The sequence below is a fragment of the Crocodylus porosus genome, unplaced genomic scaffold (assembly GCF_001723895.1).
Source record: "Crocodylus porosus isolate Cpor-Errol unplaced genomic scaffold, CroPor_comp1, whole genome shotgun sequence".
Lineage (NCBI taxonomy): Eukaryota > Metazoa > Chordata > Crocodylia > Crocodylidae > Crocodylus > Crocodylus porosus.
This window is the reverse complement of record NW_017728886.1, coordinates 223,401,629-223,420,140: the sequence shown is the minus strand read 5'-3', so window position 1 is coordinate 223,420,140 and position 18,512 is coordinate 223,401,629. Positions and strand designations below refer to the sequence as shown.

The 18,512-nt window shown below is 40.6% G+C and overlaps 1 protein-coding gene across 5 annotated transcripts in view; it reads right to left on the bottom strand.

Moving 5' to 3' along the window:
- Positions 1-18,512, bottom strand: part of RALYL (RALY RNA binding protein-like) — a 678,566-nt gene that overhangs the window by 30,324 nt on the left and 629,730 nt on the right. For all 5 annotated transcript variants that reach the window (XM_019549824.1, XM_019549846.1, XM_019549832.1 and 2 more), the window contains 3 exons: positions 17,848-17,895; positions 13,918-14,081; positions 3,412-3,525 (listed from right to left, as the gene is read on the bottom strand). In XM_019549824.1, coding sequence (XP_019405369.1) covers positions 3,412-3,525; positions 13,918-14,081; positions 17,848-17,895 — 326 coding nt within the window. The remainder of the gene's footprint in view (positions 1-3,411; positions 3,526-13,917; positions 14,082-17,847; positions 17,896-18,512) is intronic.

The window sequence follows — 18,512 nt, the reverse complement described above, 5'->3', positions numbered from 1 at the left end:
GAGGGATGTGGACAACATTGAGAGGGTCCAGAGGAGGGCCACCTGCATGATCAGGAGTCAACAGGGCAGGTCCTACAAGGAGAGGTTAAGGGACCTGAACCTGTTCAGCCTCCACAAGAGAAGGCTGAGGGGGGATCTAGTGGCCATTTACAAACTGGTCAGAGGGACCAGCAGGCATTGGGGGAGTCCCTGTTCCTCCGAGAGCTACCAAGAGCGATGAGAAATAACACTCACAAGCTGACAGAGGGTAGATTTAGGCTAGATATCAGGAGGATCTGGAACCAACTTCCAAGAGAAGTGGTGCTGGCTCCTACCCTGGGGGTCTTTAAGAGAAGGTTGGATGATCCCCTCGCTGAGTTCGTTTGACCCAAGTATTCTTTCCTGCCATGGCAGGGGGTCAGACTTGATCATCTGCTCAGGTCCCTTCTGACCCTACCAACTATGAAACTATGAAAAGAATCCTTCTGCAGCTGATAGAGCCTCAGTAGATTTTCCTTACTGTCTACTGTGTTTTTAGGCTTGGGGACATGGAAGACTGAAGATCCAGCAGCCCTGCTCCAAAAATCTTTATGCCCTGGGGAGCCCCTGTAAGGCTGAATAATATGCTTAATGCTTAGATCTATTGGAGACTCCAAGAATCCTTTTCCCTTCAGACCTCCTCAAGTGAGGAGGGAGAGCAAGGGAGTGGGATATCTCAAAGTGTTTGCTTTAAAACACTGTAACATTTTGGGGATAAGTGCTGATGTCTGTAGAAGGTATTCACTGCAGGGCTTCAGATGATATAAAGTATAATTCAACAGAAATGAACATATTCTCTTAGACCTGATTTATATTTAAATAAGTTTCCTATAATCCTTGCAGCCTAAGTGTGAATTGGATATCAAAGTACAATGCCAGGCAGCTTATTTAGCATAAGAATAGGTTTTATGTAAAAGCTCCCTGAAGTGGAACTATGCCAGTCTAAATCATTTTGGTAGATGGTTAGGTGCTTTACAATTACATCTACATTGAACATATTAATTTTTATCTAATCTGTTTAAAATTTAAACATAAAACATACTGGGTACATGTTGTATATATTTCTACTCCAAAGGTACACGAAACTTAATAATTGCCCTTTGTCATAAACTAGAAAAATAACTTAACTTTTTATGGGCCAGGTGATAGATTCACACCCAACTGAAGAACTCATATTCCAATGACTGGTTTTTGTTGCTGTCATTGTGTTCAATTAATTGTAAATAGTGCTGTCCAGGTATTTTCCAATAAACTGGTTCTCACTGAAAAATGCGAATTTGTAAAAAACTCTTTTTGCCAGGAAGATAAGTTTGTGTAACACTGTCAGAAGGACAGCTTTCTTAGATCCAGGATAACACTTCTGGTCTGAGGAGAGAGAAACTGCTGTCCTTCTCCTACTCTCACTTCAGCAGAATGCTAGCAGCTATGGACTGACATATGATGTTACAGTTTATATCTCTGCTTAGCCCAATTCAGGACCATGAATTTGATATAGGTTCCTCCACATCTCAAATGAGTGCCTTAACTCTTGGCTCTTATAATTAGGGAACTATCAAACTCATTGTGGAAGTGGGGTGTGCTGTGGCTCCTTTAATCTTGCAGGTTCCCCAACGCCCTCCCACCCCAACTGATTGGTGGACAGGTTATGCTTGTGGTTCACTCCTGATCAGTGAGGAGGTGAAAACTGCAGTCTTAAATATGGCACCGTTTTTGCCTCCTGCCACTGATTCTTTGAAAAGCCCCGGATAACCCAGCTGTTTACTGCTGACTGGCAGGGAGGCAAAAAGGTGCCATGTTTAAAACTGCAGTTTTAGCTTCCCTACTGATTGGGAGGGAGTGGCAGGGTCCTGTGCTAATCAACAGTGGAGAGAGGGCAGGAGGCAAGGGATGAGGCGTGCACAGCAGAACATGCGAGATTAAAGGAACTGTTGCGCACTTTACTCCTGCCATGAATTTGTAAGTCCCTACTTATAGGCTAGGGACAGACATTCAAAAAGCCTGAGCCTCAATTGATTCAATATTTGCAGATTAGTCTAACTTGACTAGGCTAAATCAGTTTTGTAATGAGACAGACACCCCAGAAGTGCAGGCACATGCCTGAAGTGGCTCAGGCTAGAAGCCAGGGGGCACTAGAGCAGCCCTCCCTTCCTTCCACAGCATGGAGCAGAGCGGGGCATGGCCAGGCTCCAGCAGAAGATCTGATTAGCCCAGCAGGGAATTGATAATAGTGTTTATCACCCAGTTAAGAAAAGAACAAAGGGACATTACCAGCTACTTATTGATTCTACCTGTTGACTTATCATGGACTGTAGCCAGCCTGTGGTCTGCTAGCTAATACATGGACACCTCCTCAGCAAGACAGAGGGGAGGGGGGGATTCATGCAAGCAGGGAGTGGTGAAGGGAGGGCGGGGAGCTGCAGCCAGGGAGCAGAGGGGAGGAGGCCAGTCCTCCTGTGGAGCAGAGAGCCCCGCCCAGCCCAGAGAGCATGCTGGGATGCTGGGGGTTCCTGGTTTATCTTAAACCAGCAAGGGTTCTGGGACAGATATTGCATAAACTGGTTTCAGCCAAATCAGTTAAGTCTGATACTACATTCAATCGGGTTCATCTCAAACTGGTTTCAGCCATTCTCAAAATGGTTTATGTGCACTGAACATCTGTTCTGTTACATGTTTAAACCAGTTTCTGATCACTTAAACCAGTTTATGTATAATGCCTGCCCCCAGCCATAATGGATAGCAGGTCTTTTTCCAATCTTTCCTGTTGCAGCTGTTCAACTTGATATAACAATTTGTCAGTGAAGGGATATGTTCTTTCATTTCCTACATCCCAGGAGAGTACAATAACTTTTGAGGTAACACCTATTCTGGACTGGGATGGGTCTCTCTCATTTAAATAAAAAGAAAAGAACAATGAAATTTCTCAGTTTCATCTCAGCGCAGAATCAGGACAAAGTGAACTTTGCATATCCAGCTTTTACATAGGTGCAATGCATCTATGCTCAGGACTGGTGTTGCATAAGTCTATTGATTCTCTTGATGATGGAAATGAATATTCATTTTGTATCCTCAGGCATATTTTTGTTACTCTAAAAATGATACTCTGTATTTTTGGCTCCTGAAAGTGAAATAGGAAAAGCTTTTCATTTTTACCATTTTAATGTAGAATTAATATTCCTGAAATATTTTGTTGGATGCACCATGAAGGATATTCAAATCTGATCCCTTCAGTCCAAACTGAGGCTTAAGTTAGCTTATTTCTAGCCTTACATTTAGTGGAAAAACATCTGCAAAGCTTCCTTTCCCTCTCTTATCTGTCAGCTTGACTGATAACTATGCCCTAGTTTAATTCACCTCTTAATGAGCTGTCCATGACTACAAATCATTTTCACCTACCTGCTTCAGCTTTCTGCTGCTTTTCAATCTTCTCCAGTCTCCCTAACAAGGAGTCAATTTTTGTTTTGATTTGGGTTAATTCCTTCTTGATTGTTTGCAACTCATCTGATTTCACTGGGAAGAAAGAACAGAAAGGTACAAAGCATGAAAGAAACTACATTTTCACCTCAAAATGTCTGTGAGCATTTTCTCTCTCTTTCTTTGGTAACTGTAGTTCCAAGTATACGTGTTAATAATCACCAGGCTCTGATTTCAAGGAGTATTTTGGGGAATGAGCACTTACAATCAGTGCTGTCCGGTACAAATGCTGAATACTGACAGTGTGTTTCATACTAAATCTTGGTAACAGCAGGTTATACGAGGGGCATTGCTCAGCAATACATGTTTCAGACAAAACATTTAAGGTCAAAGCAAATTCAATCCTAGCAAGTGCAAGTAACTTTTAGTGACAATAAGGCTGTAATGTGAGGCAGACTCAAATACTGGGAATGATTCAAACATGACAGGCAATATACAGTGTGTAATGCTCCTTTGCAGTGCTATTTTGTAATAATAATAATAATAAAAACCCGTTAGCTGCGCTAGGTATTTTTCAGCAAGAGTGAATGGTAACAAAGGCAGGGATGGCCTGGAACATAACATTATAGCCAAGACAACAACTTCATTGTAACAGAAGATGTTAAGTATTATTGCTTTTTAAAGCTTTCAATTCACAGTAATTTCATGTATCTTTTTTGCAGCTTTTTTATGATCACACCTTGGGAAGGTGAGCCGCTTCCAGTAAATTAAGATGTAGAATGCAGTTTCAAAATTTTGTAGCATTTTGTTTTTAATGTGTGTCTCCTCACACTCTCTCCTCCCTACTCGACTGGACAATTTATGGTATTTTGGTTTCATCAGAAGAAGGAAGCAGTGGAGAGAGCACAGATTACCATGTCTAGCCGATTTTGAGACTCAGAAGAAGCTGCAAACTACATACTCAACTGTCCCCTCTTGCAGGAGGAAATTTCAAGGGATCTTTGCAGTAGTTTCATTTTTTAATTTCAGTACCTGGATCTTTGTGCCTCCTCTTGACCTCTGCAACATAGCTCTTAAGGAACTGTGTGATTATAGCTTCTGCAGGCAATGAGGGTATGGCGCAGTAATAGAGTCACCGTGCCCTTCTACCCTTATCTGCATGGCAGGGTGATGTGCATCCCTCTTATTCTACTCCTTCCTCATGCATGCATCTTATATCAGTGACAAGCCCTTACTGGATTGAAGGAGTATAGGACAGATTGCAAAGTATCTCCCCCATGCATGATTTCCCCTTATGTGTAAAGTTTCCTCTTCATGACTGGATCCTGGGGAAGTAACAGGGCTCCTGTACTGCGTGTGCCTATTAATCCCAACCCTGGAGCCTTCTCAGCTTTCTCCAATCAATATACTGAATAACCGGAGTACCAAATATCATATTGTTCTTATGAGATCTTAAACCTCTGTTATCTCACATTATTCTAAGCATGTTCAGCCTTGTTACTTAGCCAGATAAAAACTGAGGAGGCACCCAAATCCCAGTCCTGCCTATTATTGCATAGTACCTATTAGTTATATTCACAGAGCTGGGCCTTAAGTTTGTTCTCCAAGAAATAACAGGCCTCTGTCCAATGTTTACATTTTGTAACAAATTGTCAAAGTCATTAAAACTTGCATAAATATATTTAGGGTGATTTTTGCATTGCTTGAGGGAACATAGTCACATTTCTGTTGATGAACACAGAAGTCCCACAGATCCCAAAGTGAATGGGGTATGAATATTCCCAAAAGACAGTACTATGTCTCTAGAGCAGTTAGCTTAGAAGTTTGCTAGGCATAGGACTAATGTGGCCAAGCAGCAGCATATCAAGTGCTCTCTGGCTGGGAAATAGCAGGACAGCCAAGCCTGAGAATGTCAAAGTCAGAACAGGCACCACAAAAATGACATTTATTTCATAGTGATATTACTTCCCACAGAAAAGGCAGACAGAATGCATTCATGCTGTGTGTTACAGGGGAAGAAATCACTTTTTTTTAATGCCACTAATCAATCTGACAGGGAACTTAGTTTCATAGGGACTCCTTGTACATCATCTTACTGGAATGGGCTTGAGAGGGAGAGCAGGTTGGAAGTTGACCCAGGACAACTAGATGGGTCCATTAGTAAAAACCCTGCTAATGAAGAAGTTCTCATGGAAGGACCTCCATTTGTACTCATGTCCCAGAGTGAGAGGAATTCCAGCCTCTCATCCCAGCGGCATTCTTTTCTGCCAAACCCATTTTCTCAGTCTTTTTTGTTGAGTAATTGAACAGAACTTAACTGCTAACATGAATCTTAATATTATCTCAACCAGGAACTATGCATGCCTGGAATTCCCTCATAAAGGGAAAGGAATCACAGAACCAAGTTTCAGGGAAACAACAAAAGCAATCAACAGCTGCTGCTGCAGCAGCCTCTGTAGCCGTTCCTTACTGCGTGCAGATGATTCCATTGTGCTAACATTAATTTCACATTAATGTTATATAAAGGGCAGAATAAAGAAAGACGTGGGATAAAGTTTTAAATGTTTCTGTACCTGACAAAATTTGCCACACAGCCACCTGCGTGGGGGCAGGTATTTGATTGACATATATGACTGATTTGCAGGGGTTTGTACCAGTCTCTGAAAATCTCACTTTAGGGATCAAATTCTAATACCAGCTGCATTACATTGCCGAATATCTGAGAAAATAGAAACCATTTGAAAAACACTATTAGAAATCTGATACAAGAGAAAAACAGGCCCAGTGTTCAGAGGTAGAGGAAGACAATGCATCAAAGTTCTGTGATTCAAACTGGTGTGTTACATCAATTGCCAACCTGTTCTTTGTGTTGCTAACCCCAACTCAATATAGAAATATAGTCAAGACGGAGGAAGATCAGAGTATCAAATAGAAAGAATTGACCTTAAGAATGGAAGTAATAGAAATGGAATGGAATTAAAAAGTACAAAATGGAAAGTGATGTACTTAGGGACTAATAAAAAATTCTGCTATAGAATGGGAGTTACATCACTTGGATATGATAGAAGAGGAGAAAGATTTAGGTATATCAGGAAATTGCAGAATGTCTATGACTTAACCAATGCAATGAAGCCATGAAAAAGGCAAAATCAATTCTACAATGTGTCGGGCATGTATTTTCATTAGAAATTGGGCAGCATTAATATCCTTATGCAACCATTGTGGAGAACTTTTCTCATATACTGTGAACAATTCTAATCATACAGTTGCAACAAGATGAATTCAAACTGGTGCAGAGAAGGGCTACTAGAGGGATTAGCAGGATGGAAAGTAGCAAGAAGGGGAAAATAACAAACTAAAGAGAGAACAATGTTGGCACAAGAATAAACTGGAATACATCATCCACAAATAAACTGAGGTTGGAGAGCAGAAGAATGGTTCTAACCATTAGAGAAATAAACTTCCAGTTCCCAACTACTTCCAGTAGGAGCAAGGGAGGCAAAAAGCCCAGCTAGTTTTAAGATGGAGCTTGATCAGTTTATGAAAGGTACTTGATGACCCTGGAGGTCAATTGTAGTCATATGTTCCTTATGCAAACATTATTTAAACAATTCTGCAAGAAGGAAAAGTGCTTTCTGGTGCTTATTTTTACATATAAAAACATGAAGCTAGAAATGGCAAGCTGCACTCAGCTCAGATCAGAGAATTAAGTTGTATGTAAATGACATTTTCAGAAATGGGAATGCTATTACAGAATTGCAGCAATACTTGGAACACATTTTCTGCTGCAACTGATTCCCTTGCAATGTATGATTCAGATTTCTTTGGATAAAATGTCATGTATTTTTTAATCTAAATACTTCCAGTTTAATACCCAACATTTTATCTTATTGGGGGCGCTTTAGCCTTCAGTTAAAAAACATGTTAGCTGATGAAATTAAAAATAAGCTATAGTAATCAAAGTGAATTCATTCATTTAAAAGCACAGCTCAGTATAAATTACCTTCTTTTAAATACCTCCTATCCATCCATACACAAAATGGAGTGGCATTTGATTTATGCTTCCTTCCTGTTTGCAGTTTTATAAAAATACTTAAAGGGCTTCTGTTTCTATTTTTCTGCCAAAAAAAATGTTCTATTGATGCTAAATGGCAATCTCCATCTACTGCTTCATACTGTTAACATGGAAACCCACCACTTACATGCTCAGTTCATTTTCCTAGTTTTTCCAGGAAGGGTGATTTTTCTAGTTTTTAGATTTAAAAAGGGGGAAAAACAAAAGCAAAATAATAATTATAATAAAAAACCCCATCAAAAACCCATACACCCACTCCCTGAATTTGGTCACCTGAATGTAAGTCAACTACCATCAGAAACAGAGCTATCTTATTATGTATTAAAAAAGCAAGCTGGGAGGACATACTTCTAAGTTTTGCTGAAGCAAGATTTCACTGCATCATAAAGCAGATAAAAAGCCTTACTTTTGCAGATATTCTTACTCCTGCGAAAGGTAGTGCTTTGTGGTAAGTTCTGGAATTTGTATTTATTGGTATTATCATCTGCATATAATGTCACTGCTGTATGGCACAAATCACATGTTTCTTTATGTGGTTCACTGATATTTCAAAGCAGCCCAAAACCTGACTTTATAATTCAAAGGGAGTTCTTTGGAATCCTGGCTTTAAATCTAACCTTCCTGTTATGGTTTGGAGCTATTTTCCAGATTCACTTGGTCTGTGACTGGGATCTTGCAAGGACAGCTGTTTTTGTGAGATTTCTGCCAAAGATTTTGAAATGTTTATATGGCAACCTGTTTCAGTCAAAATACAATGATATCTTTCAGGAACAGTTCATGTGATCTTAACATTATTAATTCTGAAACTGAACTTTAGCCCTGATTTGGCCTTGAATTTGATTTTCAAAAAAAAAGTCAAAGCTAAAAGACAAAATGTGATTTTACTTCCTATTAGAGAGATCTGCTATTTAAACAACAACAACAACAATAATAATACAATATAATTAGAAATAATGATATATTAATTCAATGCCTGTGTATTAAATGTGTAGGAAAAGAGGCATCAAAACAATGAACTGTTTTATTCCACAAGTCAATATAACTTCTTTTTCCCCTGCAAAATGGGATAAGTAGCAACAGAACACACACATTCTCTACTCTCAAACTTACAGTCCCTAGGGGACTGCTTGGCTATTTTTCTGATAAACTTCTTATAATAAGCTGATTACATTCCTGTCCAAGTCAACAAAATCATGTTTCTTCCTTTATGATGGGCTGGTTGGACCTGAAAAAAGGAAGTAATTCTAAAGGGAAATCAAGCATGAAAGTCTATATGCAATGTGCCCAATTCCTTTTTAAAACTTTTGATTTCACCTGATTCATTTTCAGGCGGGCTGGATGCTGAATGAATATTTTTCTGTAATTCACTGAAGGATGTTAAAGCGTTCTAGCAAATGCAGTCTGGATGAAACTGAAGTACATAGAGTTTTAAAAATCTAGAGCAGGGGTTGAAAAAATGTGGTTCAGGGCTTTTTATGATACATCTTGCTGCTCACTTCAGCCTTAAGGGCTAGATCCAAAACTCATTGTCAGCTGGAGCCCTTGTGTTGATTTTAGGTCATGTTCTAATACAGCCTGCTGAAGGACACTTCCATCAAGGAGAATACATATTTAGTTATCCATTTTTTCCATTTCTCTATTAAAAATATGAGGGTTCTTCAATCTACTTCACTTCATATGTATGGCATGACCCTTCAGCTCCTGGTCCAGAACTGCACAACACTGGGTGACTCAGTCTACACTGACAGCTATTAAAATATTGACATTTGCCACAGAGCAAATGTTCTGATACTCAGAATGAAGCATACAGCAAATTCTGTGCTACTAAATCTTCTAAGCAGCAGAAATTATGATCTTAATGGCGAAGACTGTGCCACATGCATTACAATGAGAATCCATATTTATGTGCAAGGAAATTTCTCAATCTATGGGAACCTGCTAAGCTTCTCATTTCTCTAAAATGTAATCACAACACCATGTTTCTAGGTAACCCTGTTCTAACTGACATTGTCAAAAATCAATATGACAAACAAAAACTGCACTGAAGAAATTTATCCTCTCAAGGCAAATCTCAAGAAGCTCATTTCTATCAGACGAGGTATACAAACAGGTAATGAATTGCATGCCCCTACCCTACTAACTTTTCATAATGAATAATACAAAAGAAATAGCAAAAGGCACTAAGGAAGATGTGCTGGGTGAATCTGCAGCACTCTAGATCTTTGATTTGCTATGGGAAAAACCTCAGCTTCAGAGGCTGGAAAAGACAGGTTAAAATAGATTCTAAACACTGCTGAAGTGAAATAGAACATCTTGAGGCATGTGCTGTCATTCTAAATTGATATTAGGAGTCTTGATATATTGAAAAAGGCACAGCCGAAATAAAAATAGAGTGGTACCACAAAGGGGAAATATTTAAAGGGGAAATATTTAAATGAGGAAATCATTCAACCCTGTTTGTAGGCTTCCTTAAGGGAGCACAGCGGAAAAAGGGAGAGTTTCAGACTTGCATTAAATGTCAAAAAAACCCATCATGACTAATATATTAGGCACTGGAGGTGAGATTCTCTATAGAAATCTGCTCATAAGAATAATTCTGGACATTACAATGGCAGCGGGGATGAGAGTCCTAAGAAGCATCAACTGAACAGCAGTTTCACAGTGAGCAACACTGCTGAGTCGTATGCATTTGAGCAATCAAGGATGGACAGTATGGAGGTTAAATTTGTGAAGTCTCTGTTCTCTCCATCCACCACCTCACAGTGTCCTCACATAGCCAATTCAATGATTCCACTATCTGCATCAAAAGTCTGTGGTTTGGTGCCCTCTGATTTTACCAAACAAGGTCTAAAGTCTGCTGAATATATGTTTTGCTATTCATATGACTCGTATTCTCCTGTGTTCAATGGTCCTGTCCATATATGTGCTGGGGGAGACTGCGTGTACCCTGCCATAGACTGTTTATGCTTTTACACAAAAGGACACCACAAAGTAAGATGGTTATTAATTGATAATAAGGGCAGAAAGGACTTTTGTGACAACACAGGCTGTTGGAATTCTCTGACTTAATTCTTTTAGAACTAGAAAATATCTTTCTAAATCTAACTATTACTTCTACTACTACTAAAACATATTCAACCTTTTCTTAAAAACTATTTGTGATGGAATGTCCACAATCTTGGGTAAAAATTTCAATGATTAATTACCATCACTTAAAGATTTGTAACTTGTATCTAGTATGAATTCATCTAGTATCAGCTTCCAGCAACTGGCTCATGTTATGTCTTTGTCTGCTAGAGTGAAGAGACTACCATCAAGGTTTTGTTCATCAAGTAGTCATTTACAGTTTATGAACGAGCAGCTTCACCTTCTTTTTTTGATAAGCAAAACAGTGAACTTTTAGGCCCCCAACAGACATTCATATTAAGGCCTGATGGTATCTAATCTGATCCCAGCAAACTTACCTCTTGTCATGCCACGCACATGCAAGGCAGGTTACATGATTTTGAGATTGTGGATTAGTTCCCAATTGCATTTTACTTGCTCAGATCATGAACCCAGGCTTCCCTTGCACCAACAAGTTGAAACCTAGGTGCCCACAATCTTCTGACTGTTAGCTGGGGCTGGGGACTGAACTGGGATCTGGAACTGATTCTAGTCTAATCCCTGGTTGCAGCCAAAAACAACCTGATGGTCAAAACCCCAGCTGGGGCAGACGCATGGTTTTTACTGAACTCTGGGCACAGGGACTCCAGGGATCAGGCTGCTGCAGCCTGATCCCAGGGTCCTCATGTGCTGGGATTTATAAAAATGACCATGTGCTGCCCTCATGTGGTTTTACAGGTCCCAGTGTATGGGGACCCCAGGACTGGGCTTCAACAGCCCAATCCCAGAGTCTCTGTGCTAGGGGATGAGTAGAGATGAGCACTAAACATCTTTATACTCATCCCTGAGTACAGGGTACCCAGGTTTGGGGAGTCTGTCCCTGATCTTGGTGGAACATTTTAAAAACTGTATGTGCAGCTGGATTGCACGCTCAATTTTGAGGTGCGCAGGTGCCAGAGATGTCTGAAAACCATGTGTACAGCTGAGATATATACATTTTTTAAAGGTCTGGGGTACAGTGAGTCCAAGACTGGGGAGACACTTCCTGATGTTGGGCTCATTTCACATGGGGATCTGCCTCCAGGAGTTGAATAGGGGTCTGGGGTCCAAGCACTGGTTCTGTTTGCAGCCTGACTGTGTAGGGGACAGCTGTGTCCTGGACCCTGGGGCTGCCCCATGCTGGATCCTGACACTCAGCTGAGTAGAACAACCCCAACTGGCCACATGTTCAATTTAAGGCTTGATACAAACAAGCCATAAAAAGTTGTTGCACATTATATGTGGAATAACTTTGGAGCTTGTTCATTTTATTATTATGCCTTAAATTGACTTGAATATGTGGCTGGGTTAATTGTGTCTTGAATGTAATGGGTTAGAGGCCTTAGTATATATAAGACATGTTTTCTGATCCTTTAATCATGTTTGCTTCTCTTTTCTGGATCCTCTCCAACTTTTCAACAGCCTTCATTGATTTGTGGACAACAAAACTAGACACTATTCTGGAAGCAGTTGCACCAGTACCAAATACAGAGCTAACATAACTTTGCTGTTCCTATTCAAGATTCTCCTGCATTTGCAGTCAAGGATTGCATTAGTCACAGTCACTTCAGGAGATACTTTCAGTTGATTTCCTACTCTGATGATTAGGAACTTTACAGAGACACTGCTTCCAAGAACAGAGTTCCTGCATCTTGTAACGATGGCTTAAATATTTTGGTCCTAGGTATGGCTTTATATTTGGTCATACTAAAGTCATATTTTTGCTTGAACCCATCTGACCAAGTGACCTACTCAGTATCAGTGATCAATCATCTTCATTTTTTGTCACTCCCCTAGGTTCTATCTCATGTGCAAACTTCATCAGTAGACATTTTATATTTTATTCTGGGTCAATGGTGAAAATGTTAAACAGCATAAGACCAAGAAGCAATCTCTGTGGACCCCACTAGAAACACATCTGCTCACTGAGGATTCCCTGTATTTCCTCCAAGACTATGGGTCCAGCATCTAGCAGCAAATGTTGTCAACTTCTGTCAGGGTGGAATGGGGCAATTCAAGAAGGGTAGGACTACTCTGTTGTGATATGTGGAGAGGTCTTGTTTATAATCCTTTTCCTGGTTTACTTTCTAGTCTTATTTTTTATGCTTTGTGTTTCCCCTTGAGAACTAGCTTGTCAAATGCTACCCAGATCTCTCTTCCATTCAATCTCCTGGATGTCATCTCTCAGATGGGTGCTGAGGGACCTGGCTAGGAAAGGGAATTTTCCTAGGAATACTGCAAAGGGGTTGATAAGGAGGGAGTGAGACAAGTCTGCCTTTTATAGCACACCTCAAAATCCTAGCCCCCACTGACTTGTGGGTAGACTTTATTTGGAGAACAGCTTAGGGACATTACCCCAACAGAAATATGCCCTCACGGTGGCATTAGGCAGTCAGCAGCAGTTCTTATCTGTTACTCTCTGGCAGAAGCTACAACCATTGAGGCACTGAATGTCTGGAGCTGGTTGGGCCTTTAGATTCTAAGGGGGACGGTAGCTTTTGGGCAGCTTCTACTCCTCCATACTCTTGCCTGGGTATATGCATCAAAAGTCTTAGTGTGATGGTTGCAGGACTCTATACAAACGTATTCATCAGGTATCTGATGAGATGTTTTATGTGTACACCATGATCCAGAGGCTCACCAGTTGTCTACTACTGCTACCTACTCTGAGCACAGCTTACAAACTTCGTTTACTGAACTCCCAACCCTACTGTGTTCTCTTCAGAGTCCCCAGTAAGATAGATTTACATGCATTGATCCTTTTTCTGCTTCCACTGAAGTCTGGTGAGAAATACCAGTGATATAAAAAAGAACAGAATTGGTCCCATCATTTCCAAAGTAATCAGTGGGACAAAGATGGAACTCTAGCTTTCTACAACAAAATAATTAGTAATGTTTAATTACAACCTATTTCCTTCACATATAGCATGAGGTATTATGTGGTAAGTTTGAACAAGCTTCTTTTGGGCAAGATGGCAATAGAAATGAATCAACATTTCAACTGAGGGTAATTTTTAAATGAACTTTAATGTAAATGCAATTAATTTAATTTCCTTCAAACTCTGAAGAAGTGTTCTCTGGCATTCAGAATTAAGTGTGCCAGTTTTTGAAGCAAGCTCTGTTTTCCAAGTCAAGGCAGGCAGGAACTAAAATAGGGGTTTACAATGGAAGCAGCTTGCATCCTTATCTATGGAAACAACCATTATAATAGTTATAAGGAGTTCCCCCTTATGAAAGCCAGGGCATTGTTTTACAGGTAACTCACTCACATTTGGATCCTGAAGTGGAAGCCCCACTAGATGTAGATCGTGATCCCCCTTTCATGGAAAAAACTCCTTTCCCTCTGCGAGTTGCCGTGACAGCCACACGAGGACGTTTCAATGGTATCACTGCACGAGGAGGCGGTGGTACACGACCATGGTAATCAAATAACCTTAGGAAAGTGAGAACAGTGGTGTCAGATGTGGTTTTCTGTCACGGAAATTCTATCAAATAAAGTTTCATGTTGTCTTAGAAAAAATGACCCGTGTAAATCGCAACTGTTCCATATCACAGTCAAATTAGATTTCAAGGGCCTCTGCACATTAACTGCCAGATTTGGATTTCAGTCACAGCCTAGTGCATAGCTCAGATTTTTGTGTAATTTAAATGAGGGATGCTTCATGGGGATCTGTTATTTGCAGTCTGGAAAATCCATAACCTGCTCTCTTCAGGTTCATGTGATTTCATTGCACATAACTAATTGCAGCACATTTTGCTTTGATGACATTTCAGCTCCTTTATTATATGCAAAGGTTGATTTTAGTTTTCCAACTTCTAAGTGCATATATAGGAAAGGAAGTTAACTGTCCTCAATCAAAACATTGCCATGAAAAACATCCTTGGTGAAGACAGTGCAACACTGTTACCTTGCCAAATGATGGATTTCACCATTGATGGAGTAATGTAAGTGACTTTTCACTAAGAAATCTTTGTAGCCTTCGGAGGAGACAGAGACAGCATAAAGGAGGGTCCCATCCACAACAGACTTTACATGTATTTACTTTATCAAAAGATTACATGCTTGGAACTGCCACAGCACCCAGGACAACTGTAACAAGTGCCCCTAGTCTGAGCTTAATTCAAACCATCTATGTTGTGACAATTATACACTAACAGAACTGCCTATAGAGTCAACAAAAACGTGGGGATGTTGCTTGCATCCCCGCGATCTAGTGCTCCACCACTAAATTCCTGAACCCAGATTTACTCACATGCACACAAGACAGGGGATAAGGAAGCAAGAGGTAAGAAAAGGTGATGAAAGCCATAGAATGAACATTCATATATAAATCTGTGCACTGAGTGAATAAAAACCTGAGCACCTGGGATGGAAGGAGATCATCACTTCATTGCTATCAAATCCCTTCCTTCACATCCCCTTGTAGCTGCTCCACAGTGATTCATTTTCTGTAAATAGGAAGGGGAAGTGAGGGAAGTAGCTGAGTGGGCATATCCACCACTCAGCTATTAAACTTAAGGAGGGTTTGTAGTTTCCTCTGCTGTAAAGTCCCTGGCGCGGGTTGGACAGATAACAGTTTTGCCAGTATCCAGTGTTACTGATATAAACTATTATCATGTAATGTTGTATCTACATGCTCCCATGGTCACAGAAGTGGAACAAAGCCACTGTAACTATAACTCTGTTTAATTCTGAGTTAAAGTTATTAATTTAGTGCTACTATACTATTATAGGTAGGAACCTACTGAATTCGTACTTGTGTGATTTTTGCGGAAAACATGAAATCAGACAGGCTCTGAAAAAAAGGGTGGGCTTGGTAAAAAATGGTGGGCTCACTGAAACCCCCTCCCCCCCAAACTTACCTGCAAGCAGAGAAAAGGGCAGGAAGCCATGCAGTCTTGGAGCATGGGGGCAGGAATGCTCACAGCATAAGGCAGGGAGGCTGCAAGCAGATGCGCTGGAGTCCAGCCCAGCTGTGGCATGCATCTGGGAGGCTGCAAGCAGCTGTACCAGAGTTCACAGAGCCCTGGTCCAGCTCACTGCCTGTAGCAGGTGTACCTGTGCAATGAGCTGGGCTGGGGCTTCATGGACCCTGGTGTAGCCGCTTGCGGCCTTCCAGCTGCCTGCCAGAACTGGCCTGGTACCGCAGCACAGCTGCTTGCAGCCTCCCTAGTTGCGGATGGCTTGAAACTGTGGCTTAATTACCCTGATTAAGCCCAGGGAAGCCATTAATCCAGGCTTAATACCACTTAATCAGGGTAATTAAGCTGAGGTTTCAGGCATTTAGCAATCTGTGGGGAGGGATGGGACTTCCGACAGCCCTCCAGCCAATTAGAGGCATGGGGAGGCCCTGTCACATTCAGCCTGTGAAAATGGAGGCTGGCCCTGGGATCTGGCTATAAAATTGACTGGCTGCCTTCTCAAGTTTGGTAACTACAGGGCCATGCAGACATAAGAGTTACTTTTTAACAGACGGCGATTGCTCCCAAGCAGTAACTCTACCACCCCTTTTAACATATTTTAGAAGCAATATCTGCCCACGGCAAGGATTACATTCTCTCTTTGTTATAGCACTCTCCTGCGTCTCTATACTTGGAAATTTTCAAGAGCAGGTTGGACAGATACTTGGCTGGGATGGTGTAGTCAGAGATGATCATGCCTTGAGCAGGGGGTGGGATGAGACAACCTCATAGTATCACTTCCAGCAGTACTCTCCTACCATCCTATCTGTAACAGCACAAGTCTAGGTCAAAAACAGTAATTAAACAATGGGTGGGTGAGGAAGGAATGAGTCTGTGGCACTACCTAAGGGGAGAGGATGGCAGAATGGAGCACGGGGCACATCATTATGTCATCCAGCCCCAGAGGTTGGCAACCTGTGGATCATGGGTCTGATCAGGAATCCATCCTGGACAATGATCAACTTAAGGCAGCCTTGGAGAACAAACCTGTCCTGACTTACAGGCAGCCCCCCAACCTCAAACAACTTTTCTCCACCAACAGACTTCCTAACTCCTATTCTCACCAACCATCAATCTTTGCAACAGACCCAGATGCTAGCTATTCCCCTGCATTAACACAGACTACATCATGACTGGACCAAAAATCAGAGATAACATCTGGGGTTTATTCACGTATTCCTTTACCAATGTGATATATGCCATACAGCACCCATATGCTGTCTACATTGGCTATCCATATATAAGGTGGGGCAATCCATATATGAAAGAATGAATGCACACTTATCTGACATCAGTTCCAGAAAGACACACAAGCCTGTGGCCAAACACTTTAACCTCCTTTGGATGTTTCAAATGACTCCAAAGGAAACATAATGAATGAAAATTCTTGTTTCTAGGTAAGAAGGAAAGAAAGTGACCAGAGAATCTTGAACTCTGGCTATCCTGAATCATTGTCTACCAGGCAGCTGTTTTAGAGGGCCATGAATAAGAGTAGCCCCTTAATGTTGTTCTGACTTATACTTAGGGATGGGGAGACCCTTGGGGAGATCAAGAAAAAAACATAGAGGGCGCCAAGACTGCATAAGTACCTTCCTTGCCCTACTTAGCTGTTCCTCTTTGCAAGGAATCATAACAAATGACCCATCTTCTCTGTTCTGCATGTACTATCTGAATCTATACTGCTGTGGCAGCTGCATCAAAGTAACATATGCATATAGTTATGTGATGGCAGATAACAAATCTCTTCAGCTTTCCAGGGAGATGCCTAAAGATTACATTTTTCAGGAGACATTCCACTTCTTTTCATACATATAAACATCATAACAAACACTTTATCAAACTGTTCTATCTCAGGACACTCCACACCTACTATGTATTCGATGAAATCATGCTGGGAAAGAACTCTGCAGGAATAAAAAACCATGGGTTTTTCTTTTCGTATCCTTTAATCTTCTAGTAAAGGAAAAGCTCAAAAAGGTGTTAAATAGAGAGAGGGTACCAAAAGAACTGCTTAACAAGCAGAGGTTGGGTGATGATAGAGTGGAATTCAAGGTTTTCTGTAAATCACATCCCCTAATGTATGCTATTCCAAGAGTCTAATGTTCAGTGCATAAGAAAGACAATTAAATATCAGTAATCTAAACAACAACAAAAAATAAACTCTAACCAAAAGGTGACAGCATTATAATTAAACAATAAAAATTGAGTAGGAAATATAAAAATAGAATCTCACATACCGATTGTAGAAATCATCTCTGTAGTAATCATAATCAAAGACATAGCCACTGAGGAAAGAACACAAAAAGCAATAATGAACTGGCTCATAGAGAAGTTACATTCCTTAAAATCTTTTCAGCATTATAATATTACATTGTTTTCCCAGAAGAAAAGCTTTTTCAATGTTTTTTACTCTCTCTCAAAAATATACATTATGTACTATACATTATATTTGTTAATGCTAGTACATGCTACCATTCCACAGCAGATTCAGGAAGATTGGCTATTATTAATTGCCATTATAGAGATCAATGAAAGAAGCTGATAGCACATACAAAAAGAGACTAACACAATATTACAACTCCATAATTAGATAATTGTTAGTCTAATTTTCTGATGGATCAAAAAGGCAAACACTCTAAATGCTGGGGTCTTTATCTTGTTCCAATTTGTACACATCCAGGAGAGCCAATAACTTTGAATGATGAGAAAAACAAATGAAAGGTACAAGTAGGCCCATGATTAAGAACAAAAATTAGTAGAGATATCGTAGTTTCCTAGTTTGTAGGGCCAGAAGGGACCTGAGCAGGTCATCGAGTCTGACCCCCTGCCATGGCAGGAAAGAGTACTGGGGTCATTTGACCCCAGCAAGGTGTACATCTAGCCTCCTTTTAAAGACCCCCAG